Source organism: Spermophilus citellus, assembly GCF_964194105.1.
Source record: "Spermophilus citellus genome assembly, chromosome: 6".
NCBI lineage: Eukaryota > Metazoa > Chordata > Mammalia > Rodentia > Sciuridae > Spermophilus > Spermophilus citellus.
In genome coordinates, this window is record NC_138187.1 from 154,198,623 (window position 1) to 154,225,506 (window position 26,884).

At 38.2% G+C, this 26,884-nt stretch overlaps 1 protein-coding gene across 2 annotated transcripts in view; it reads right to left on the reverse strand.

Annotated features, from left to right (window-relative positions):
- The window catches only part of SOAT1 (sterol O-acyltransferase 1), a 59,219-nt gene extending 39,903 nt beyond the window's left edge, over nucleotides 1–19,316 (reverse strand). For both annotated transcript variants that reach the window (XR_014022672.1, XM_081299383.1), the window contains exons 1-2: nucleotides 19,057–19,316; nucleotides 3,441–3,565 (exon numbers count right to left, since the gene is read on the reverse strand). Coding sequence is in view for 1 of the 2 variants with exons in the window: in XM_081299383.1 (XP_081155509.1) it covers nucleotides 3,441–3,558 (118 nt within the window). In the remaining variant the exon portion in view is untranslated. The remainder of the gene's footprint in view (nucleotides 1–3,440; nucleotides 3,566–19,056) is intronic.
- Between the last annotated feature and the right edge of the window lie 7,568 nt (nucleotides 19,317–26,884).

A 26,884-nucleotide genomic window follows, 5' to 3' on the forward strand; every position in this document is an offset into this window, starting at 1 on the left:
ACTAAACACTAATAAGACAAGACTGAGAATCATGTAATTATTGCTATATCTGCCTGGTTCTACTAATACCACTAATTGATAACAACACAAGGAGTCAGTTATTTTCTAACTGAAACTTAAGAGAACCAAATGATAGATCCCTAAGGAAAAAACAAAATCTTGTGTTTATTTCCTTAACTCTGATTTCTAAGAAATCAGGCCTACAATATTTATCTTCATGAATGAATGTTAACTAACACTTTTAAGGCATGTAACAGTTAACAGAAATGTTTAAAATGCAGTCCTTGAAGTGTCAAAAATCCTATTCTAATAGCACACATACTTAAGCTATAGACTAAGTGAGAGTAAGTACATGCTGTTGCATGCTATCATAGTTGCACCAGGGAGATGCACCTTTCCAGTTAGGCAGCTACTTCATTGATTTTCACTAGAAATGCTCACTTATAACAATCCTGTACTTCTATTACCTCATCAGATCTACTGCCAAAGTTACCCAGAAGAAAGACACATAATGAAGATCATTGGATTAGTAATTTATTTATTCATTCAATTTATATGCTTGCTCATTAAACAAAAACCAATTGAAGGCAGTAAATGTAGGTCTGAGGTAAGTTTTCCAAACTCCTCCTTTAGGATCTCAGGAGAAATATACATCAAAAGATTATAATACATGGCAGGGATATGGGAGCACTGGTAGGATAGAGGGGACTTTTGCAGAGGAAGACAATATTTGAGCTAAGGGTATAGCTAGGTCAGTGAATAGTAGAGCACTTGCCTAGTATGTGTGAGGCCCTGGGTTCAATCCCCAGCACCACAAAAAATAAAGCAAAACAAATTTTTTTGTATCTTTAAGTCCCAGCCCTACTAAGTAACATTTAGTTCTTCACTTTGGGTACCAAATTCTTAAATGTCTTCTATATTTCTTAATTTTCACTATCTGTAAACCTCTTTCTTCATTATTCCTATGTCAGAGGAAAGGGTGGCCTCTTTTTAAAAATTAACTATTCAAATGAGACTAGATCTCTCTCTCATCCTACACAAAAGTCAACTTAAAATGGATCAAAGACCTAGGATTAGACTAGAAACTCTACAACTCCTAGAAGAAAACACAGTACTTGTAACTACAAACACCACGAAGCACAACTTCAATAAAGATACATTTTTTTTAAAAAATAAAGTATATAGGGCTGGGGTTGTAGCTCAGTGGTAGAGCACTTGCCTCTCACACAGGCAGCCCTGGTTTGATCCTCAGCACCACATAATAAAGATTTTAAAATAAATAAATTATGTATCATATGTCAACACTTTTAATCTTTTTTTAATGATGGCAATCTTTTTTTATACCTTTTTTTATTTTTATGTGGTGCTGAGGATCAAACCCAGTTCCTCACACATGCTAGGCAAGTGCTCTACCATGGAGTTACAACCCCAGCCCAACATATTTAATCTTTGTATCCCAGTGAGAAATACACACACACACACACACACACACACATATGTATGTAACCCAGTGAGAAAAGCAAGGTAACTAATATCATTTCTCTTTAAAAAAAATTAACATTTTAAAAAATTAAACATCGTGCACACTGTTACGTGATCTATATCTTGGGGCTGAGGTTGTGGCTCAGTGGTGGAGTGCTTGCCTCACACGTATGAGGCACTGGATTTGATCCTCACCCCACATAAAAGTCAATAAAAATAAAATAAAGGTATTGTGTCAATCTACAACTTAAAAAAAAATCCCACATCCTCTGATCCCACTCATGAAGCATTAAAAAAATAAATAAATAAAGACAGGTCAGGAACTTATAGTGACTATAATTTTAAAGATGACTAAGGAGCCCTAAGCAGTAACTAATTACCACTTTTCAAGTTTCAGTTCTTTCAGCAAATGTTTTGTCCACTCGTGGCAAGAATCAAATTAGCTAATGTGTAGGCACTGACTAACAGGATTTTATTGCCTAGAGAAGTTCAAATTTATTTACAATTTTGATTATTTTCTAAAACACTCTGAATGACTATGTCTTAAACTACCTTCATCCTAGTTTTACCTTGCTCTCCATGAAGAAACAGAAGTAATCTAGAAGTGTCACTTAAAGATAGTCTTTATGTCCACAGGATGGTTGGGCTTAGACAAGTGCTCTACCACGAATTGAGCTATACCCTCAGCTCAAATATTGACTTCCTCTGCAAAAGTTCCCTCTACCCTACCCGTGCTCCCATACCCCTGCTATGTATTATAATCTTTTGTTTGTATATTTCTCCTGAGATCCTAAAGGAGGATTTTGGAAAACATAACCTACAGACCTGCATTTACTGTCTACAGTGGGTTTTTATTTAACAAGTATATAAATTGAATGAGTAAATAAGTTACCCAAATCAATGATCTTCATTATTTGTCTTTCTTCAGAATGTTTCTCCCCAATATTAACTCCTCCTTCGTTGTATAAATTTCATTTTTTATATAACATTAGAATATGCAGCAATTTAAGGGGCTCGAGTTGTGGCTCAGTGGTAGAGCACTTGTCTAGCATGTATGAGGCCCTGGTTTGATTTTCAACACCACATAAAAAAAAAAAATGTAAAAAATGTTTTTTAAAAAAAAGAATATGTAATTTAAATCATCAATACAACAATCTGTCAATAAACTTCATTATGTCAACTTAAACAGCAACATTTACATTCCAGTGGAATCCAGCTACTGATATTTAAAATTAAAGTAGGAAAAACAAAATAATGTACTTTTATAAAAAGTCTCAAGATGCCAAAGACAATATCAGAAAGTTTCACCCTATTTGTTAACCAAACAAGGGTCAAATATCAAATCCGTGGTGAAATCTAACCTATACAAATGTCACTGCAAAAACAAATATCCTGATGTAACAGATGACATCAGAGTTACATTTACAAGTCTACCATTCTTAATCATAAGCCTTTACTTTAACAAGCACTGTGTTATACTCCTCTTTGTATTCAAGTACTTAGCAAACTTGGATATAAGAAGTAAAAAAAAAAAAAAAAAAAACTTCCTAATTTCTCCCTCACTCCTAAGGTTTATAACTCAGTACAGACCTAGATTAGGTACTCTGCTAATTACTAGTTTTACTCATTATATCTATTATGAGAGTAATTAGTAATTTTGATAGTATCAGTTATTTTTAGTGATCTAATTATGTGTGTGATTTGGGGGGGTTGTCATTCACTTAACTTGGAGCTCTAAGGGGCAAACATCAGTATTGCTCACTATTATATAACAGGATACCCAATAATTATTAGTAGGTTAGGTGACTGAATGAAAGTAGGTAATGTCTTTGTTACCAGATATAAAAACTATTAATATTCATTTATAATAGAGAAAAAACAAACAAAATTATAATCCCTACTCTGGAACACTGAATTTATTATTTCATTAATTCATCCCAAAAAATGTAAAGCCTCACCATTTCTATGAGTCTCTAGGGACTCCTTTGTAGGGTTTTTCTGGTCTTCATCTTTCTCAGAGTTTTCATTGGACTTGGATAGCCGGTTTCTTACAGACATATTCTCTTTATCCACCATTGATTTGCTAGGAAAAGAAGATGTAAAAAGCTTTGAGCAGTGGCTAGAAGAACAGGTTCTGAATGTTCCCAACACAAAGAAGTGATACATGACTGAGATGATGAATAAGCTATTCAGCCTGATTTGATCACTTCACACTGTATACATGTATTGAAATATCATGGTAACCTATAAATAATATACAATCATTATGTGTCAATTAAAAATTGTTTAATATGGAGTGATATAGCTCAGTGGTACAGTGCTTGCCTAGCACACACTAGGCCCTGGGTTCCATTCCCAAAATCACATACACAAAAAAGAATTAATTATAAAACAAGGGGCTGGAGTTGTGGCTCAGTGGTGGAGCACTTGCCTGGCTCGGGCAAGGCCCTGGGCTTGATCCCCAGCACCACATAAAAATAAAGGTATTGTGTCCAACTACAACTAATACAATTTTTAAAAAATTATAAAATAAAAGCTTTGAACTAAGCATCTGACTTAGGTGAATTTCAGAATAAAACCATAAGAGATGTGACAACTGATGATATGGTCTTCCTTTTGTTTTCCTTTAATCACATTTAATCATTTTCTGAGTATAAAATACTGTAACAAACTTGAAGAAATTAGATCCTATGAATAGTTTAGTTGAACAAACAGGCACCAAGTATATGAAAAATCAAAAATTAAACAGCAAAGTACAGCTACAAGGATGCCACAGATAGAGTATAATTAATAATCAATCCATGGTAAAAACAATAACTCGGAAGTTCAAAGTCAGGAGATATCAGAAAAAGTCATAAAAGTCTCACAGAAAGGAAGGTATTTGGGGACTGAGTCTTGAAGGATGAGAACATAACACTCCATGTGTGAGAAAGGGTTAAAACAAGACCTTTAGAAGCCCTGTTCAGGGGACCATAACTGAAGCAGACCACTAGAGAACGAGACTAGACTTTGTTGTCTACTCCATGGAAAGCCCTTACTGTGTGCTTTAGGTTCTCTCATTTAATCTTCATAACAATTCTGGGGAAAAAAATGTTATCACCTCTAATATGAAAAAACAAAGGCTCAAGAAGTATTACCATCAGTGCCCTCCACCCATACCAGGAACACAACGGCAGTTGAACAAGCTGAGTTATTAGGAAGACCTACAATAGGAAACTAGAAGATCAGAAGTGGAATCTGGCTGGATAGTTTTGAAGCGTCCCAGGGCACAAGGGTTTACTCTGGCTCAGGTACTGTCAGAAAGCAAAGACAATTCTACAATTAGTAGACGCAAACAGAGTGCAGCTGAACAGAAGTCCCCCCTTATCTACAATGGATACAGTCTAAGACGCCCCCCCAGAGAATGCCTGAAATCAGGGACATTATCAAACTATTCATATTTTGTTTTTTCCTATACATACATGAAGTTTAATTTATAAATTAGGTATTGTAAGAGCTGGGGTGGTAGCTCAGTGATAGAGTGCTTCCCTGGCAAGTACTCTTCCCTGAGGCACTTGGTTCACTTCTAAGCACCACAGATAAATAAATTAAAGGTCCATCAACAACCAAAAAAAAAAAAATTTAATTAGGTATTAGAAGAGATTCAACAACAGTAATAACAAAATAGGACAATATACTATAATAAAAGTTTGCATTTGGGGATTATTAAGTAAAGGTCACCTGAACAAAAGTGGATCTGATAACCAAGATGGCTACTAAGTGACTATTAAGTAGGTAACATACACAGGGTAGATACTCTGGAAAGAGATAATTCATGTCCCAGGCAACAAAGGATGGTATGGCTCAAGATTTCATCAAGAATATGAAGAATGGTGTAGAGTTTACGAACTGTTTATATTTGCAAACTATGGTTGGCTGCAGGTAACTGGATACTATGGAAAACAAAACTGCAGACAAGCCGGTACCACTGTTAATTGGTAAAGCAGCACAATCATTCACATTAGCCTGGAAAGGGGGATGTTTCATCTTTTATAACTTAGCAATGTTTAGTTTCCTTTGTGTTCAGACATGATTAATGCATAACCTTGGTTTTGTCTTGATACATCAAGGTTACCAGATGATCTTATCTGATGTTGGTGTTCAGAGAAATTGTTTGTGTTCAACAGAACACCAAAAGGACTTAGCTATTAAGTGCCAGGTTGGCTCATAGTAACACCAAGGCCTAGCTGAAGTGTCAGGGAAGCCCTAGAGTGCAAGAGGCTACTTTTCTTCTAATTACAGTAACTTGCCCAAGACCACAAAGTCTATAAATAAGAGCCAGATGTGGAGTGGCATTAGTGAGATCCAAACTACAAATGCAACTGTTAAAAAAAAAAAAGGTTGATAACAAAGTGATATGAGGAAAAAGATTAGGACTGAGAGGAGTCAAACTAGGAAAGCCTACAAAATTTGAATTTTTTAGGAAGGCAGTGGGGAGAATTTTAAGTACTGAAAACATGGTCAAAGTCAAATTTTGGAAAGATCAGAATAAAAATGGTATCAGATATTATCATCCTGTGTACATACATAACTATATGACCGGTGGGATTTTACATCATGTACAACCAGAAGAATGAGAAATTATATTCCACCCATATATGATTTACTGAAGTGCATTCTACTGGCATGAATAACTGATTAAAACAAACTTTTTTAAATATTTATTTTTTAGTTTTAAGTGGACACAATATCTTTATTTTACATTTATGTGGTGCTGAGGATCGAATCCAGTGCCTCATGCATGCTAGGCAAGTGCTCACTCTACCCACTGAGCCACAATCCCAGCCCCTAAAACAAATTTTTAAAAAAGAATTTTACAAAAAATAGGGCTGGGGTTTATGGCTCAGTAGTAGAGTGCTTGCCTAGCATGTATGAAGCCCCAGGTTCAATTTTCAGCACTGCATATAAATAAATGAAATAAAGGTCCACTGACAACTAAAAAAAATTTTTTTAAATAAAATGATGAAGCTTATATTAGGGTACCAAGGTACACCCCAGCCCCTCATTACATTATTTTTAAAGTCACATATATTTAAATTCTGGGTTCATGGTCTTCCTAAACTTTTAAAGATGTCTTTTGTGTATGAAATGATAGAATATAGCAAATGGTGAGTTTAGTTGCTTTTTCAGCTGTCACTGTTTGGCAACATAAAAATCTAACAACTCTGGATCAGTTCCCTTTTAATTTTTTCTGAAATCATACAAATGAAAAAGAATGCAAAACAGTAGATGAATATGTCAAAGAAATTTCAGAAGAACAATAATATTTGATTAAGAGGAACCTAGAAAAGATCTGGCCAGGGCTACTGGTAAAGACTTAAAAGTCATCTGTGTTACCAAGGTAGAGGAAGCCATGGAGCATCTAATCCTCAAACAGAAATGAGAAGAGAGAAATGAAAACTAATCTCTGGTGCAGAAATCACGAAAGAAAACCAAAATAGATGTAAAGGGAAACAAGATGTTACAAAAAGGAAATAATTTTACAACAGATAATGTGGAATTAAAAATAGGCACTCTGGGCTGGGGATGTGGCTCAAGCGGTAGCGCGCTTGCCTGGCATGCATGCGGCCTGAGTTTGATCCTCAGCACCACATACAAAGATGTTGTGTCTGCTGAAAACTAAAAAATAAATATTAAAATTCTCTCTCTCTCCCTCTCTCTCTCTCTTAAAAAAATAAAAATAGGCACTCTTGCTGGGCACTCTAGTTCAGGGGTAGCATGCTTAGTGAAAGACCCTGGGTTTGAGCCCCAGCACTGCAAAAAATAGATATGTTTTTAAAAGGCACTCTTTAAAGATATATAGTAAAAGATTAAAATACAAAAGACAGTAATGTAAGAAAACTGAAAAATAAATTCGAGATTAAAGTCTATTACCAGGGGCTGGGGATGTGGCTCAAGCGGTAGCGCGCTCGCCTGGCATGCGTACGGCCGGGGTTCGATCCTCAGCACCACAAACCAACAAAGATGTTGTGTCCGCCGAGAACTAAAAAATAAATATTAAAAATTCTCTCTCACTCTCTCTCCTCTCTCACTCTCTCTTAAAAATAAATAAATAAATAAATAAAGTCTATTACCAGAGCCCTATGAGAGAATACAGCATAGTGCAATGTTTCTCAGACTAACAACAGCCAATTCGGCATGTTTACATGCTTTACATGCATTAAGTATGTAAAGTCGATATGTCAATAGTAAGTAACAGCAGTGGTAATGTCATCAACAAGAGCACTGATTGAAGGGGCACCTATGTACCTCCCAGAACTGTGCTGCTAAGTCCTTTATATTTTTTCAATATTTACAACCTTAGATAAATACTCTCCTCATTTTAAAGATGAGAAAAATGTAGTTTAGGGAGGTGTTTTAATATATATTATATATGTATGTATGTGTGTATATATATATATATATATATATATATATATATATATATTTGAATTCCAGTTCTGCAGTTATAGAATTATTATTTTTTAACAGTCAATAAATATTTAAGGAATTTCACATGTTGTAATTCTTTCACTGCCCGTCAAGGTCACTGTAGTTCCTCTGATGCTGAAGTTTGAGATTTATCTTTATGATAATCCTTTTGAAAAAGTACCAATACTAGATTAATATATATATCCCAAGTCATAATTTTCCAACAGTTTTGTGATCTCTCCCAAGAGGGCTTCTCCTGTAGCCACACATCTGTTGAAAACACTCATACAGTAACTTTGTCGTTTTGCTTTACTCACATGAATATGTAGGATGGAATTATAAGACAGTTAACAAAAACTATAAAGACCTAAAAATTTTTTTTTAATCTTAGGCATTGGTATATCCCACAGATCTATACTGTTTCTGAGTGTAATGGGTCAGAGTGGCAATTAAGAACATGGCAGGCAGGCCACAGTGGCACAACCTGTAATCCCAGCGGCATGGAAGACTGAGGCAGGAGGATCCTGAGTTCCAAGCCAGCCTCAGCAACTCAGCGAGGCCCTAAGCAACTCAGCGAGGCCTTGTCTCTAAATAATTTTTTTTTTTAAAGGGCTGAGGGAAAAAAAAATTAAATAAATAAATAAATAAAAGGGCTGAGGATGTGGCTCAGTGGCTAAGTGCACCTGGTACTAAAACAAACAAAACTAGTCAGATCCATCAACCCTAAAAAGTGATCCTGAGGTCAGCTTCTTGAAGAAAGTTGATCCCAGAGATTCTGATGGGGAACTTTGAAATCATCATGATCTATGTGCATAATTCAAATAGAAACAAAAGAAGTCCAAATTTTAAAACTTCAGGCTGATGGAACAATTGAATCTAGCATCGATACTTTTTAAAAAGGACTATCTTAAAGATAAATCTCAAACTTCAGCATCAGAGGAACTACAGTGACCTTGAGGGGCAGAGAAAGAATCACAACATGAGAAATTCCTTAAATATTTACTGACTGTTAAAAAATAATAATTCTATAACTTCAGAACTGGAATTCACAACAAAATCTATCAGATTCTACAGCCTACCATCTACCACTAGCCTGCCTCCAACCCACTACCTCTGCTCAAGTCTTCTCCACCAACTCTCATCTCACCCCCTCTGTAGCTCCACTGCACTCTCCATCTGTCAGTGTCATACTGTCCCTCACAATAAACCTAAATTTGTCAAACAGGGACTATAGAATTTTCTCCTTGAATTTCCAAAGTCTCGTGGAAAGTACCTGGGGCACAACAGGAATGCATTAGGAGAGGAATCATTCCATAAACCAATTATCCTAAACTTGCAGAACCAAGAGGAAAACATGCTGGGAGGATGCCAATGCGCATCATCTTCACTGTTAATAGCTTCATGTGCCCTACAATTGTTCTTTTACACAATACCTTTGTTTTATTTATTTTTATGTGGTGCTGAGGATTGAACCCAGGGTCTCGCACACGCTAAGCGAGCGGTCTACCACTGAGCCACAATCCCAGTCCCCTACAATTGTTCTTAATTGATGGTGGGGGATCCCCTAGACTCCAGAGAGTATTCAGAATCTATTTCAAGCACTTCAATAAGTGAAAAAGACAATTATACTTTTATTACATAGAAAAGTTATATATGCTATCTAAAATAATATTATTGGGGCTGGGGTTGTAGCTCAGTGGTGGAGGCACTGGATTGGGTTCTCAGCACCACATATAAATAAATAAAAATAAAGTTCTATCAACAACTAAAAAAAAAATTTAGAAAAACAATAAAAAATAAATAAATTATTATTTTTCTCTGGCTGTTATCCCATATTGATTAGAAGTGCTCATTAAAAAGTAAAAAAAAGAAAAAACCAAAAAACCAAAAAACCTAAAAAAAGTTTGATAGACAAATGCTGTTTAACCGACACACACAAAAATATTAAAACTGGGTATCCTGTAGAAAAATAAAACATTAAAGGAAACCATGATGGTTAAAATTAGGAACAATCAATCTACTCTAGAGAAAACCATATGTCAAAAGCTAAATCACTGGGGCTGGGGATGTGGCTCAAGCGATAACGCACTAGCCTGGCATGCGTGCAGCCCAGGTTCGATCCTCAGCACCACATACAAACGCACTAGCCTGGCATGTGTGCAGCCCAGGTTCGATCCTCAGCACCACATACAAACAAAGATGTTGGGTCCGCCGAAAGCTAAAAATAAGTATTGGAATTCTCTCTCTTTCTTAAACAAAACAAAAAAAAGCTAAATCACTGAAAGACAGTCCTGTAAAAAGACTAAAGGAAAGAAAGATTTCAGAAGACCAAGCATTTTTAAAACCACTGGGATTACAGGCATGTGCCACCACACTCAATTAGTGTTGTGGGTTTTTTTTTTTTTTTTTTTTTGGGGGGGGGGGCGGTTGTTGTTAAACCAACAGAACTTTTTAAAAGATTAAAGTGGACTAAGTCCTGTCCTTACCTAAACCCTTCAAACACTAGATTTTGGTTTGTTTGTTTGTTTGTTTGCAGTGCTGGGGGTTGAATTCAGGGCCTCAGGCATGCTAGACAAGTGCTCTGCCATTGAGCTACATCCCAGCCCTCTGCCCTTTCTGAACTAGCTGTGCTCCCCCCCTCAGAGGCCTTTCTTGCGGGGTGGGGGGAGGACATTCCTGAAGAAGCCCCAGAGGCTGCCCTCAAGGCTTTCCCCTTCACTTCATTCAAGTTCTCTATGACTGTCTCCTCCACTGGACTTCCTTCTTTACCCTATCTGAAATGAACACCCTGAGACAAGTGGGCTAGGAATCCCAGTCATTCTGGGGCAGGAGGATTCCAAGTTCAAGGTCAGCCTCAGCAACTTAGAGAGGCCCTAAGCAACTTAGAAAGACCATGTCTCAAAATGAAAACATAAAAATAAAAGGGGGGAGATATAGATGTGTGCTAATCCCAGTACCACAAAATAAATAAATAAATAAATAAATAAATAAATAAAATTAATGCCCTGGAATTCTGCTCCTCTTCTACCCCCTCACACTGCTTAATTTTTCTTCAGGGCACTTGTGTACAAATTACATTATACTATTTATTTCCTATCTACCCCAAAGGACTGTAATCCCCTTAAAAAGAATTTTCTCTTGTTCACCATTTTTAAACAAATATCAAAAAATGTATCTGGAACACATTCTGCACTTCATACAGTTTGATGAACTAATTCACAAATAGTTACCAAATATTTTCACATACAGTAAGAACATGAAACCAGATTGTTCACCACAAGTTCCTGGAGCCATCATTCAAACGTTGGTGTAAGCTAGAGCTTGACACTCTGTACTTCTTTGTAACTATATGCTAACACTAAAAACTACAACCCTACAACAACTGGCTAGGTGTGGTAGGCCATGGCTATATCCCAGCTACCTGGAAGCCTGAGGCAGGCGAATCACCTAAGCTCAGGAGTTCAAAAGATAGCCAGGGAAACACCACAAGACCCCAGCTCAAAAATAAACACACAGGGGCTGGGAATCTAGCTCAGTTGGTTGAGTGCTGCTTCATATGCACAAGGTCCTGGATTCAATCCCCAGCACCACAAAAATAAATAAATAAATAAATAAATAAATAAACACACAAGGGCTGGGTTGTGGCTCAGTGGTAGCATGTGAGAGGCGCTGGCTGGGTTGGATCCTCAGCACCACATAAAAATAAATAAATAAAATTAAGGTATTGTGTCCAACTACAACTAAGAAAAAAAATTTAAATAAACACACAAACAGAACAATTAATGAAGTTATTGCCGAGTCTGGGATTTAAATTATATGTATATAATTCTAAATGATCTGTTCTAAAGCTTAAGACTTCCATCAACATCGGCCATTCAGGACCCATCCCTACAGTTTGTCTATTGGCAAATGTCATGTCCCTTACTCCACTGGAAGATCTCTCAAACTTGAGATTTTTTTTTTCCTACTGAAATAATTCAAACAATTAGAATAAATGAGAACTGTTAATAAGTTCTCTTTAGAGAACACTTACTGTCTGCTAAACTGTATGAAAAAATCCTTTGTATAGATTATCTCCTCTATTCCTAATAATAATCTTTCAAGGTGGGTAATCCTGTCCTCATTTTCAAATAGAAAAAAGTAGTGACTGCCAGAAGCACAACTACAGAAGACAACAAAGAAAGAAAGAACACTTTAAAAATAGGAACCAGCACTTTTAATGTAGGACCAAAGTTTAGTTTCCCGGGCTGGGGTTGTAGCTCAGTGGCAGAGCGCTTGCCTCGTACATGTGAGGCACTGGGTTCGATCCTCAGCACCACACAAAAATAAATAAATAAGCAAAATAAAGATTGTGTCCATGTATAACTAAAAAATATTTTCAAAAAGTTTAGTTTCCCAACACATCAGTGTAATAAGGCAGACCTGAGCTGAAGTCTACGCCTTACTGTCAGTTGGACATCAGAAAAAGGCTATAGTAGTTTAAACAGAATGCAAGGGGAAATTTTTCATTTGCATTGAAATTATTATTTTTTTAAAGAGAGAGAGAGAGAGAGAGAGAGAGAGAGAGAGAATTTTTTAATATTTATTTTTTAGTTATTGGCAGACACAACATCTTTGTTGGTATGTGGTGCTGAGGATCGAACCCGGGCCGCACGCATGCCAGGCAAGCGCGCTACGGCTTGAGCCACATCCCCAGCCCTGAATTTTTTTTTTTTTAAGTTTTAACATTTAAAAGGTATGTATCAATCAACTGAAAAATTCACACATATTAAGCACCATAATCTTCGGTGATATTAGATAAATATGTTGTAATACTTCAGAGGCCTACACCTCTATTCTTGCACACAAACACAAAATGTGCTGAAAGAAGTCATAATTAACAATTTAAGAAAGTCAAAACAAGACCTCAGGGAGAAGGTAGCATCCGAGTGGAGTTCAAAGAAGGAATAGAAGTTTTTGAGACATTAAAACAGGATGAAAGTTAGTGAGCACTCTATGAAAAACATACCATAAAGCGCAGGCCCTGATGCTAGACTGCTTAACTCAAAACACTTCCTTGAGAGCTAACATAAGCCAGGTGTGGCATACAAAGATGTTTACAACAACCTGTGCTCTCAAAGATTTAGGAACTAATGGGAGAAAGACATAAAACATAATTATCACACCTGCTGGTATTACTGGACAGTGACAGAGGTGTAGAGTGTGAAGGGAACACCACTCTATTCCCAAGGAGCCTAGGGGCGATAAGGAAAGGTTTCCTAAAGGAGGGAAAGTTTAGGTTACATCTCCAAGGAAGAGAAGCTATAAGGCTGAAGCACAGGGTATGAAAGGGCAAGGGCCCTTAAGAACTATTTTAAGAAGTTTGGAACTTAGGGGGAAAAAAAGAGCTAAGCCAGGGGTGTAGCTATGTGATCTGCCTCAGAAAGAAAAACTGAAGAGAGGGAAGGAGGGAGACCTAATGCCTAGTGGAGGTTTTTAAACAGAGACTGACTGCATATTTATCTTGAAGAAAATTAAACTCAGGACCTAAGGAAAGGATATACAAGAGAAAGGAGAGATTGATGGGGACCACAATAAGGTCACACACCAAAGACAATAAAGACCTGAAGTAAGGCTCAATGACATGTATTTATTAAAATAATAAAAGAGTGGAGAGATAAGGGAGATGAGATAAAGTTACAAACATTATCCTGAGGAGTCCCTGAGATATCCAGGCAGCTGTTCACATAGATAACTCACTGACTAAAGCTACAGCCCTGCCAGTATGCTAAGTAATTACACCTGGGGAAGAGAGAGTAGGTAAAGTCAAAATCTGTGCCTGCAGGCCAGCCAAGCGATTATGACCAGCCGAATATACAAGCCTGGGCTGAAGACAGAGATCTAGGATTCATTCATAATGAATGAATTATAGTACTTAAAATTATAGTACAGGCACAGATAAGGACAAGCCACATGAACTCAGGAAGCCTCCCAGGGAGGTGACCTAAGAAATAATACAGCTAACATTTACATAGCACTTCTTAACAACCTATAGAGCAGATACTAGTATCATTCTTATAAGTGATTAAATAATTCCAGTTATTATGGGGCATTATAAGAACTAACAGTAAGCAGGTTACAAAATCAACACACACACAAAAAAAAAAAATCAACAGATTTCGTACATGCCAACAACAAATCTGCTAAGAAATCAGAAAAACAACCCCATCCACAATAAACTAAAAAAAAAAAAAAAAAAAAAAAAACCACCTAGGAATACCTCTAACCAGAGATGAAAGACCTCTACGATGAAAACTACAGAACACTGAAGAAAAAAATTGAAGACCCCAAAATACGGAAAGACCTCCCATGTTCATGAATGGGCAGAATTAATATTATTGAAATGGCCATATTACCAAAAGCAATATACACATTCAATGCAGTCCCCATCACAATACCAATGACATTTTTCACAGAACTAGAAAAAAAGTCCTAAAATTCATTTGGAATAAAGACCCAGAATAGTCAAAGCAATTCTTAGTCAAAAAAGGCAATGCTGGAGGCATCACAATACCCGACTTAAAATTATAGTACAGAGCTATAGTCACAAAAACTGTGTGGTACTGGCATAAAAACAGACAGTTTCTAGAGGCCTCATGTTTTCCCTTAAAACTCCCTTTGTTTCAGCCTACTTGAACCTGCCCTTGGCCTACTGTGACACTCACTTCTGCTTCTGGACAAAGACAGAAACAAATCCACATAGATACAACGATCTGATCCTACCAAAAACACACTCTGGAGAAAAGACAGCCTCTTTAATAAATACTGCTGTGAAAACTGGTTTACCATATGTAAAAGAATGAAAAGAGACCTTTCTCTCTCAACCTGCACAAAAATCAACTACAGGAGCTGGGGTTGTAGCTCAGTGGTAGAGCCCTTGCCTAGCACCTGTGAGGCACTGGGTCTGATCCTCAGCATCATATAAAAATACATAAATAAAATAAAGGGATTGTGTTCATCTAAAACTAAAAATATTTTTTTAAAAAAATCAACGCGAAATAGGTCAAAGACCTAGGAATTTAGACCATAAAGTATGCAACTCCTAAAAAAAAAAAAAAAACATAAGGTCAACACTCCAGCATATAGGCACAGACAGTAACTTTCTAAAGCTCAGAAAATAATGCCAGGAGTTAATAAATGGGATGGTATCAAATTAAAAAGCTTCTGCACAACAAAGGAAACAATTAAGAATGTGAAGAGAGATCCTACAGAAGGAGAGAAAATCTTTGCTAGCTACTCTTCTGATAGAGAATTATTATCTAGAACATATAAAGAACTCAAAAAACTAAACACTCCCCCCCAAAAAAAAAACAAAAAAAAAAAAACAATTAATGGGCAAGTGAATTAGATATTTCTCAAAAGAAAAAATACAAATGGCAAAAAAATACATAAGAAAATGTTCAACATCATTAGTAGTCAGGGAAAAGCAAAACTACACTGAGATTTCATCTCCACCAATCAGAATGACAGTCATCAAGAATACGAACAATAATAAATGCTGGAGAGGATGTGGAGAAAAAGAAACACTTTTACACTCTTGGTGGGATTGTAAATGAATACAACCACTATGGAAATCTGCATGGAGGTTCCTTAAAAGACTAGGAATGGAACCACCATATGACCCAGCTAGACCACTCTTTGGTATTTATCCTAAAGAATTAAAGTTAATGTACCACAGAAATACATGCATACCCATGATTATGGTAATACAATTCACAACAGCCCAACTGTGAAATCAGTCTAGGTGCCCATCAACAGACAAAATGTGGTATATGAACACAATGGAGTTTTATTCACTCAAATAAAAATGAAATTATATCATTTGCAGGAAAATGGATGGAACTTGAAATTATTACATTAAATAAGGCAAACTCAGAAGGTCAATGGTCATGTATTTTCTCCCATATGTGAGAGAAAAAGGAAAAGAAAGGGGAGGGAAATTTAACAACAAATCCCATCAATATGTACAACTATAATGCAACAATAAAAAATGTGGAGAAAAAAAAGAAAGTGGGGGTGGGGGATCTCATGAAAATCAAAGGGAGATCAGTAGAATAAGAGGAAAGGAACCAGAGGGTAAGAGGGAGGGTGGGCAGGCCGAAGGAATTGCTAGGGAGGGATACTGGCCAAATTACATTGTTACATTGTGAGCACTAGTGAATATGTAACCAGTCCCATCATAATGTACAACTATAAGGAACCAAAAAAAATGTGGAGAGAAAAAGAATTAACAATAAAAAGAAAAGGCCTAAAGTAGAGTAGAACCAGGAGCAAGCAATGTTGGAAATCAAGTTAGAAGATTCAAGAAGTAGTAATCTAAGGTCAATGGAAATTAAAGTGTAACAAAAAAAAAAAAAAAAGGAGAGTGGGCCAGGGTACAGATATTTCACAATTTGAGGACATTAATAGCTGTGATTTACTTAACTACATGCATAGTTAGTTTCAGGAACAATGACAAATTGACTGGGGTGGGTTGCAAAATGAGTTAAGGAAATGAAAACAGTGATCATAAAACAAGTCAGTCTAGCTGGGTACAGTGGCGCATGTTGGTAATCCCAGCAACTTGGGAGGCTGAGACAGGAGGATCCCAAATTCAAAGCCAGTCTCAGCAACTTAGTGAAATCTTGTCTCAAAATATAAAGAACTAGAGATGTCGCTCAGTGGTTAAGCACCTGTGGATTCAATCCCCAGTATCAAAAAAAAAAAAAAAAAAAGAAAGTCTCTCAAGAGGTTGAGCAGTGAAGGAATCAAGTGTACTTAGCCAGTAGCCTTTGCAGAGCTGGCATCACAGGCTGGCACCACCCCATTTAACATGTCCACTCTATTTTCAGATAAGCAGGAGATTTGTTCAAAAAGTCACAGCCAGTGAGTAGAAGTGCAAATATGTTCCTCCTTGGTGACATAAAGTTGACTAGGTAGCTATTTTTAAATACAACACATTGATTCAACAAGAATTTCAGAAACTAATCTGTGCGCTGCAGTTATGTAATGTTCTGTGTGATAAGTAACTTGTCGTCAGAAAGCAAATAATATCAGTTTGAGAAATAAATGAATCATGTTGAAAAAAGTGTCAACATTAGGCTGCCTGTAGCATTCTCGTTAATAAAGCATTCAGAAGAACCTAACATTAAATAAATACTGAATACCTATTCTGGTAAAGAACTCTGCGACATCACCCTTAAGTAGGGGGAAAGAGAAACAACTGTGAATAAAATTTTAAATCCAAAACATAAAATATTTGACCTTCTTCCTTCCAAACAAGTTTGCCCTAGTGCAACCCCACAACTTTTACATATGGCAGAACCAGGTTATTTAATCAATTAGCAAAACTGAAGGACGGGCAAATTTGATTTACATCTCTACAGTTAGTACAATCACTTATCCACTGTGGTAAATTCCAAAACAGGGGCTCCTCTTTGACAAACCGAGCTTGACTGGCCTTTGTTAAATTATTTTTCCTTTTCTTTCCCATAGGAAACAGCCACTCTTCCCTAGTTAATGTTTCTCATTCAAAAGTTCCTTCCTGCTGGCCAGGGTGGTGCACACCTGTTACAAATCACAGCAGCTGGGGAGGCTGGGGCAAGAGGTTCAGAAATTCAAAGCCACTCTCAGCAATTTAGATGAGCAACTTGGCAAGATGCTGTCTCAAAATAAAAAACTAGGGGCTCGGGATGTGGCTCAGTGGTTAAGTGCCCCTGGGTTCAAACCTTGATACACACACACACAAAAAAAGTTCCTTCCTTTTTCCTCTAACTCACTCAAGTGCTTTATTGTGCCAGGTGCTGGTCTAGACCCTAAGAAGACATAAAGAAGATAAACTAGCCCAGCCTTCATGAAATTTACTAGTAGAGAACAATTAAAGCATCTAATTAACTAACATACTCATTACAATTAATGATTAATTATTGGTAAGGAGACTAAGGACTGCTAGGGAGACAAGGAGATAGCTTGATTTCCCAAGGAAACAATATTTGGGCTGAAGTTTTAAAGAACGTTTAGGAACTGGGGAAAGGGAGAGGTGAAGGAGACATTAAAGGCCAAGCAGATAAGCAAAGAAGAGGCTTTCCAGGAACAAAAATTAAAGCCAGTGTGGCTTGAGTCTGAAGAGCCAGGGGAAAAAGAGGCTCCAATGAGCTGGCGACAGGAAGAGTGAGCTCACTCAGACCTAAGAGAATGTGAAACCCTTGAGGGGTTCCAAACATGTGATACACCGAGACACGTGCTTTTCTTCACAATTACTCCTCTTACTCTTCCATGCATCAGACCTCTTTCCAAAACCTAGTCCCAGGCCCCCAGCAGCACAAACTTCCTTAACTGGTCATTAATGATGCTGCTCAAGGCAAGCAAGGAGGGGGAAAAATATCTTCAAGTTGAATTCTGTATTTAAGAGAAGAAGAAGATAAGTACTCTTCGGGGGTGGATGGGGGAATAGTTTAAACAAGGGGCAGCCACTTAACTATTCAAGTGATAGCTGGACTTAACCTATGCATAAAAGCAGAGAACACAGTTTATAGATGTTTCTTGCAAATAACTTCTAAAAATATGTGTGTGCGTATTTAAATTACATGGGTATTAACATTTAAAGTCAAAGATTGAAAACTTAACTACAGCCTAATATTTAAAAAACAAAACACGAGCCCACAACCTAACAGATTTTGACATTTTATTGCGCCATCCTTCCCTTCTCACAGTTTTTCCCCCCTAAATCAACAAAAAGATGACTTCCCGAATGCAGTTTGTGGTTTCGCTTTTTAAAGAATAAAATGCCTTCTAATTTATAACTTTCTGTACTACTGGCTTGAGAGATGCCACAGGGCTGGGGGACACCAAACGAGCATCCGAGGTTTAAACGACTGCCAGTAACGTGGATGGATGCCTGACCGTAACTTTCCCGTCCTCCCCTCCCAAACTCCCGTAGACTGGCGGAGCCTCCCGGTCTCTGGGCTGCGGGGACTGGACAGCCCTGGACAAGGCCAGGCCCGCAGAACCGGAGTTGCAGCCGCCACCTCTTTCCCCTTCTCCTCGGGCTGAGGCGGGGGGGACCCAGACGGGAAATGAGAAGGAAGGTGGGAGCATGGGCATTACCTGGGGCCCAGCCGGGCTGCGGGGACTTCGGCAAAGAGGGCCGGGCAGGGAAGCCGTCACTGCACAGCGGCGGGAAGGTCGTCTACAAAAGAAGTCCCGGGGCCAGGGCCCGCAACGCCCCGAGCCCAGCCGCAAACGAAGATAAAGCGCCCGACTCGCCGCCCCTCCGCCCCCCCGCCCCCAACCTCCAGCCGGCTCGCCTGCGTCACGCGCACGGTCCTCGATCTCGGGACTCCATTGGTGGTCCCGGCGATCGCAGGCCCCTCCCACTGCCCCGCCCCTTCCCGGGCGCGCGGGTACCCGGCGCTGGAGCCTTCAGCTGGCGCTGGCGCTGGCGCCCTGCGAGTGGTGCTTCGCACTAGCCGCTCGTGACACCGGCGACAACAGCTTGCTTTCCACTTCCACCCAGCGGTCAAATGTGGGACAGAAACGTGACCAACACAACTTCCTGCAAGTTCGAAAAGGCACCCTGCGTGGTAGCATGGGACAGGGGAGTCTAGTGCTGCTTCTGTAGACTCGCATAAGCCACTCCTGGAACGGTGGATCATTGATTGACATTGAAACTGATCGTCAAGGAACAAAATAGAAACTCTAGCCAGAAACCCTTGTCATGAGTAGCCTTTTGCTCTATAAATCATGCTTGACAATGCCCTTCAGCAACATGCGAACTAGATAAGGAGAAAGAAGTCACATAAACAGATAATCAAGTAACTTAAAAGGAATCTGGGGACTTCATAATCTAAGAGAAAATGATGCAGAGAGATTTAGGACGTAGATGAGATCCAACAGTTTATTGCTTAGATTTTATGAAGTTAAGGATATGGGAGAATTTAGGGTAAAGATTGCTAAAAGTGAATGCTAAGAGGAATAGAGATTGAAGAATCACACTCAAAGCCAGCAAACCAGTATCATCCAATTTGGCCTGGCTAATCATTCCCTTAACTTATCCCATTGGAATAATCACTGTTGAGATGGCCACTCCTCCAGGTCAGAAGCCCTAAACCAATGGATCAGGTTTATTGGAACTCACTAATCTCAGTAGACTTCCCCTCAGTAGAAGAGATCGAATCCAGGAGCTTTACCACTGAGCTACATATGCAGTTTTGTTGTTGTTGTTGTTGTTTTGTTTTGTTTTGTTTTGTTTTGTTTTGTTTTGAGACAGGGTCTTCTAAAATGCTGAGACCAACCTCAACTTGGGATCCTCCTGTTTAGCCTCCTGAATAGCTGGGATTACAGGCTTGCTGCTAGCAAGCCTGGCTCTGTAGACCTTTGAACAAAGTAGATAGATAAAAGTTCCCCTGGACACCCATAGTAGGCAGCACTGTAGCGTTGAGTTGAAAAGGCACTGGCTGTCATTGGCAGACCAGCACAGTTTTGTTTGTTTCTTCTATAACAATTGGGATTGCTGCTTCTGTCAACTATATGCAAACAGAGTCTGGTAGATCCTCTCTGCTTTTGTGTTTCACCTCTCCCCTCCCACCAGTTTAAGAGCAACAGGAACACAGGAATTCATGTCTGTTGGGATTCCAATATCCACCTTATATATACCCCAAGAAGACACTTGTCTATTCATTGTTTGATTTATTCATTTTAAAAAAATATTTTGGTTGTGTTTTCCTGGTGCCAGGGATACAGCAGTGAATAAAACAGAAGCAGGCTTTGCACTTGGAAGCTTATGTTTCTAATAGGGAAGATAAATAATAAAACAAACAAATAAGACAATCGCAGGTACTGATAAATGTTAAGAAGAAAACACATCAGAGTAGTTAGAGAAAGACATGAAATAATGCACAATCAAATAATTTAAAAGGAAACTTGAGGCTTTGTAATCAAAGAGAAAATAATTCAGAGAACCAAGCATGGTGGCACACACCTGTAATCCCAGTGATCCCAGAGGCTGAGAGGCAGGAGGATCACAAGTTCAAGTCCAGCCTCAGCAACTTAGTAAGGCCATAAGCAACTTAGCAAGACCCTGTCTCAAAAATAAAAAATAAAAAAACTATGTATGTAGCTCAGTGGTTAAGCACCCCTGGGTTCAATTTGGTACCAATAAATAAATAAATAAATAAATAAATAAATAATGCAGACAGATTTAAGACATAAATTAGATTTAATTGTTAATTGCATAGCTTTTGTGAAGACAAAAGTGTAGGTAACCTTCTGAGGTGGCCTGAACTAAGACCTAAATGAGGAGGAGTCAGGCATGCCAACCACAGAGAGGAAGAGCATTCCAGACAGGGCAATGAGAGTGAGGGCTCTGATACTGAAGAACTGTGGCTGGCTTGAGGAACAGGAGGCCAGGAGCACTGAGCATGCTGAGTCACAAGTATGAGACTGAGGCTATAGTGTTAAGCAGGAGCTTAATCATATTGTTTGGATTATTTGGTTAAGTGCAAAGGGAAGACAAACTTCTTTTTTAAGTTAACCTATTTTATAGAGAAATTTGGAGGGGAGCAGAAATGGAACAAGGAGAAGCCAGAGAAGAAAAGGAAGTTATTGGACAAATCTATGGGATAGATTAGGGGAGTTGCTATGGAACTACAAGTTAAAAGATTTCAGGATACTTCCCTGAAGCACAGGTGTGAAGAAACGTAGTAAACAAGGTAACTCCAGGTTGTTTCCTTAAGCAACTAGGAGGATGGCAATATCATTTAGTGCAAAGGCAAATACCATATTATATGATTGGAGGGAATCCAAAAGCTTCCATCTAGAATCCAAGCATGTCCCCCCCACTGGCCTGAAAAATCTCATATCACTCAATCCTTGAGATCAAGTCCTGGTTAATTACTAATGTCAACTTCTTCATACTCCAAAAAACATGTGTAGGGAACTCGTTCGTAATTAGTTCCAGGCAAAGAAAAATTAATAAGTCAGTTGGGGGGATAAATAAGTGAGCCATTTCAAAACAATGTGATAAGTATAACAATAAAAAGAGATTTTTAAAAAACAGTGCCTACCTAACAGTGTAAATATTAAATGAGTTAATGCTTTCAAAGATTCACATACAGACCCTGGCAGATAGAAGTGCTCAATCAAAGGGCTGGGATTGTAACTCATAGGTGGCGTGCTTGCCTAGAACGCATAAGGCACTGGGTTCACTTCTCAGCACCCATAAAAATAAGTAAAATAAAGGTATTGTATCCATCTACAACTAAAAAAAAATTAAAGAAGTACTCAATTAATACTACCAATTATTATTGTTGACAGTATTATCTTCTGTTGAGAAAAGGCAGAATGGAGGAAGAGTAACTGAGCCCAGCTTTCTGAACCAGTGTGAATTTAGTTGTCAGAGAGGAGGAATTGCCCAAGCAAAGGAGCAGGGTCAAAGGCCAGAAGACAAGAAAGAGCCAGAACCATCTGGGAGACATGCAGGTGATTGATTATTTTTAAAGGGTAGGATACTTCCTGAGAAATGGCAAGAGGAAAAGCTGGTGTCCAGACTTGAATTTGGAGGCCAATGTCTATGAGACATTCTGATTCAGACTCTCAGACAGCAGGGAGCCAGTGAGGGATATTAAGTAGGAGGGAGTCATAATTTTGGAGACCTTAATAGAAGGAGATGCAACTGGAGGTGGATAGATTAAGTGGAAAGGTGATGTTGTAATAGAGGTGAGAGATGATAAAGGCCTAAACTAAAGTTGTAGCAAGTGGGATAGAAAGAAGGCATATCTGAGAGATATTAAAAGAATAATTAACTGAATTATTAGCATTTGGATGTGGAGGTGAAGGATATATTCAGGATTTAGCAAGCTAGGTGGCTGGAGTTAAGGCTAAGATAAGAAAATACACCCTGGAGAAAGAACAAGAAGAAGCTTTACTTGAGTTAATATTTAAGCTACATTAGTCCATACTGAGAAGAACTGACCAAGAAGCAATCAAGTTTTGTTTTGTTTTTACAATAGAACAGCTTTCACATTTTTTTGTTATGTCAACAGTGCATAGTTACTGCAGAATATTTTTAAAAATTAAGAAAAGTACAAAGATAAAGGCCACCTAGTATTCTACCCAGAGATGCAACTGAATTTTGATAGGGAGAAGGAAAAGAACAATGGCTTGAACTTTACTGTCAGAAGGCACTGGCTTCTACAGGGAAGATAAAAAGGGAAACTGCAGGGGAACCAAGCCAGATTTCAAAACACAAATGATCTCAGTTCTTCAAAGGGCTACATCCCCCTTAAGGATACCATACATGCAATAAACCTCTATCCCATCCTAAGCATGTGTAACTTCACCACTGGCACTCAAACATACAGAAAACAGATTGAGTAAGAATGAGGCAATGGAATGAATCAGAACACAGAACTGCCTGGTATGTTCCATAAAATTTTTTGGAGTTGGAATCCTCTCTCATTTAAGTATTCCTGAAGCACCCAACACAGCACCTATGTGTCATGTGTTATATGTATTGAATGAATTAAGGAAACAAACTGAAGGTATAAGACTGCAAGGTGTGGGTCGGACACAATTTCATTCCTTCCCTTGGTGATTTACTCAGCTTGAAAGCTGTTTTTCACTTGTCTTCTACAAAGACAAGGCTTCATATACAAGGGCAAGAACCATATATCCCAGTTAGGTAGGATGTCATCTTGACTCTAAGGATCGTCTAAACCTCTAAATAGTAAAGTACGTTCCAGGCACCCCCATAGATGTCATATAGTTCAAGACCTACGCATGTGAGGAAACAACATCAAGAGTTCCTGAATCATCACTGGTGACGAGTACTCTCCGTAAAAATAGAAGAGCTGCCACACAGCTGTGCTCATGACCCAGTTCATCTTTTTTGACCCTATTACTAGAGATTATTCCATGATTCTCCAAAAGACAGTGGCTAGTTTCTTTTAATCACCCAACTTGGATTTTTTAATTCCATAAGGAAAATAGATTTATTCCTTATTGGATAAATAACACAAGCTTATTGGAAAAACTCCTTCCTCCATACATGTAGAGCCTTCCTCATTTAACACTCCCACCAGATTGGTACATTTGTCCCAGTTGATGAACCTACATTGACACATGATTATTACTCAACATCCACAATCTATCTTGAGGCTCACTTTTTTTTTTTTTTAAGAGTGAAAGGAGTAGGATTTATTCAAGAATAGAAACAAAACTCTCACAGGGAGAGGGGACCCAAGAGGTTGCCCCAGGGCTCATTCTTTATGTTGATATCTTTGTTTGGTGACTTCAAGCTCTTCTTGAAATAATTTATTACCTGTAAGAAATTAGGTTAGATTTGGGGGTGGTTTTATTTTTTGTGTATGTGTGTAATTTTACAATATTGATTAGCTTTGGGATCCTTTAAGAAAACACTGAGCTAGTCCACAGTCACTCCAAGACCTCTTTATAGTATTATAAATTATATTTCAAAGGCCAGTTATGCTATGGGTATCATTTCCCCAAGGTCTATCTCCTTCAACTTTTATACATTGAGGTTCATTTTTTAATTGGCTGACCCAACTTTTGAGATTTTTCCTTTTTCCTTTTTTTCTTATTTTATTCTGATCAGATTGATACATTTTTATAAAGAATTTTGTGGGATGGGGGTTACTGAGGATTGAACTGGGCACTTAACTACAGAACTACATCTCCCCCAGCCCTCCTTATTTTTTTGAGACAAGATCTTACTGTTACTTAGGGCCTCCCTAAGTTGCTTAGGCTGATCTTGAACTTGCAATTCTCCTGCCTCAGCCTCCAGAATTGCTGGGATTACAGGCATGCACCACCATACCTGGTTTACACAGAAATTTCAAAGTAATTTATAAACCAAATTTTCCCCTGTGTTTTATGTACACATTGTACAATATTGGATGACACTCAGACCCAGCTCACTTTTTGTTTTCTATTTCTAATATTTTTTTCTTATCTAGGGAAAAGCAATTTTCATAGCTTCTCCTGCAGATGTCTTTCAATGACTTTTGGAAAAACAAGTTTTTATCTGCAATTCTCCCTTTCCCAGGCTTATTTATTTTAGGACATTGTTTCCATCCCACATACCACTGTCCTAATTCAGGTTATCCTTACTTCTCACCTGTAATTGCAGGTATGACTGCATCCTAACAAATACCCACACCTCTACTTTTTCTTTTGCAACCAGACTGGTATTCCTAGAATGAAACTGTGATTATTACCCTACTCTGATTTGGGATCTAAAATTTTTTTAAAAGATTTAAAATATTGTGCAAATATATGTTTTCACTTATATCTTCTATTAACCCCATACTCAAAGCCAGTCAAAATGAGACTACCATGCCATGATTTCTCAGTTCTGCCTTAAAAAATTCTACTTCCTTGTCTGCAGTTTACTTTTAGCCTCACATCTCTGCCTGTAGAAATCAAATTCACCCTTAAAGACCTATTTTTATCACCACTTCTTTCTCAAAAACCTTATATTCCCACTTAACCCAGCTAAGTGGAACCTATCTGGCAGAAGAACAAACCAAAAAGACTGGCTTCAGCATCTCTGCCTGAATTTAATTATATTTGGTTGTGTAGCAGTTTATATCCCAGGGTATTGTTGAAAACAATAGCACAATTAGTAGAAAGTAATGTAAAGTCTAACAACTGGGTATGGTACCACAGAGGTATGCAGCTTAGCAGAGAGGCTGGGGGAGAGACAGGCTGAGAGCTCTGCTAAAGTCGCTGCCAGGACAGTTCTCCTCTAAGGAGTGACCCAAAAAGTTTCACACTGGAGGGGAATAGACTATTAAAATAGTTCACACTAAACAACAATAAAAACAAGCCAGGGAGTTGGGTGTGGTGATGCATACCTGTCAGCCCAGCCACTTGGAAGGCTGTGTGAGGCAGGAGGATTAAAAGTTCAAGGCCAGCCTCAGTCTCTTAGTGAGACCCTGTCTCAAAAATAAAAAGAGCTGAGAATGTAGCTTGGTGGTAGAGCATTCCCCCACTTCTGGGCAAGGGGGCCAAGGAGAAGGGGAAAAGGAATCAGTGTTCAGAGTTGTTACTGGATTAAATATCTACTTTTCAACAAAGAATTATGAGACTTGGAAAGAATAGGAAAGCATGACTCTCATTCAAGAGGAAGAAAAATCAGGCAACAGAGTCTCCTGTGAGAGGGCCCAGATGTCAGATTTAACAGATGAATCCTTCAAACAGCCATTATAAATATGTTTTAAAAAACTAATGGAAGGGCTGGGGTTGTGGCTCAGCAGTTGAGCACTCACCTAGCACATGAGAGGCCCTGGGTTCGATCCTCAGCACCACATAATAATAAATAAGTAAAATAAAGGTGTTGTGTCTAACTATAACTAAAAAATAAAATATTAAAAAAAAAAAACTAATGGAAACTGTGCTTTTAAAAAGCAAAAGAAGTGTTGGGTGTGGTGGCGCACTCCTGTAATCCCAGCAGCTCGGGAGGCTGAGGCAGAAGGATGGCGAGTTCAAAGCCAGCCTCAGCAACAGCGAGGCAGTAAGGAACTCAGTGAGACTCTGTCTCTAGATAAAATACAAAATAGGGCTGGGGATGTGGCTCAGTAGTTGAGTGCCCCTGAGTTTAATCCCCAGTATCAAAAAAAAAAAAAAAAAAAAAAAAGAAAGAAAGAAAAGAAAAGAAAAGAAAAAGAAACGGGGCTGTGATGCAATTCAATGGTAGAACTAGCACTTGGTTCAAATCCCAGCACTGAAAAAAAGAAAAAAATTAGAAGAAGCTGTGATAGCTGTGATGATAGTATCTCCTCAATTAGAGAATATTAATAAAAAGAAAATATTTTTAAAGTGCTAAATGGAAAGTCAATAGTAAAAAGTACAACTGAAAAATTCACTGCAGGGCCTCAGTGGGAGATTTTAACTGGCAGCAGAAAGAATTAGCTAA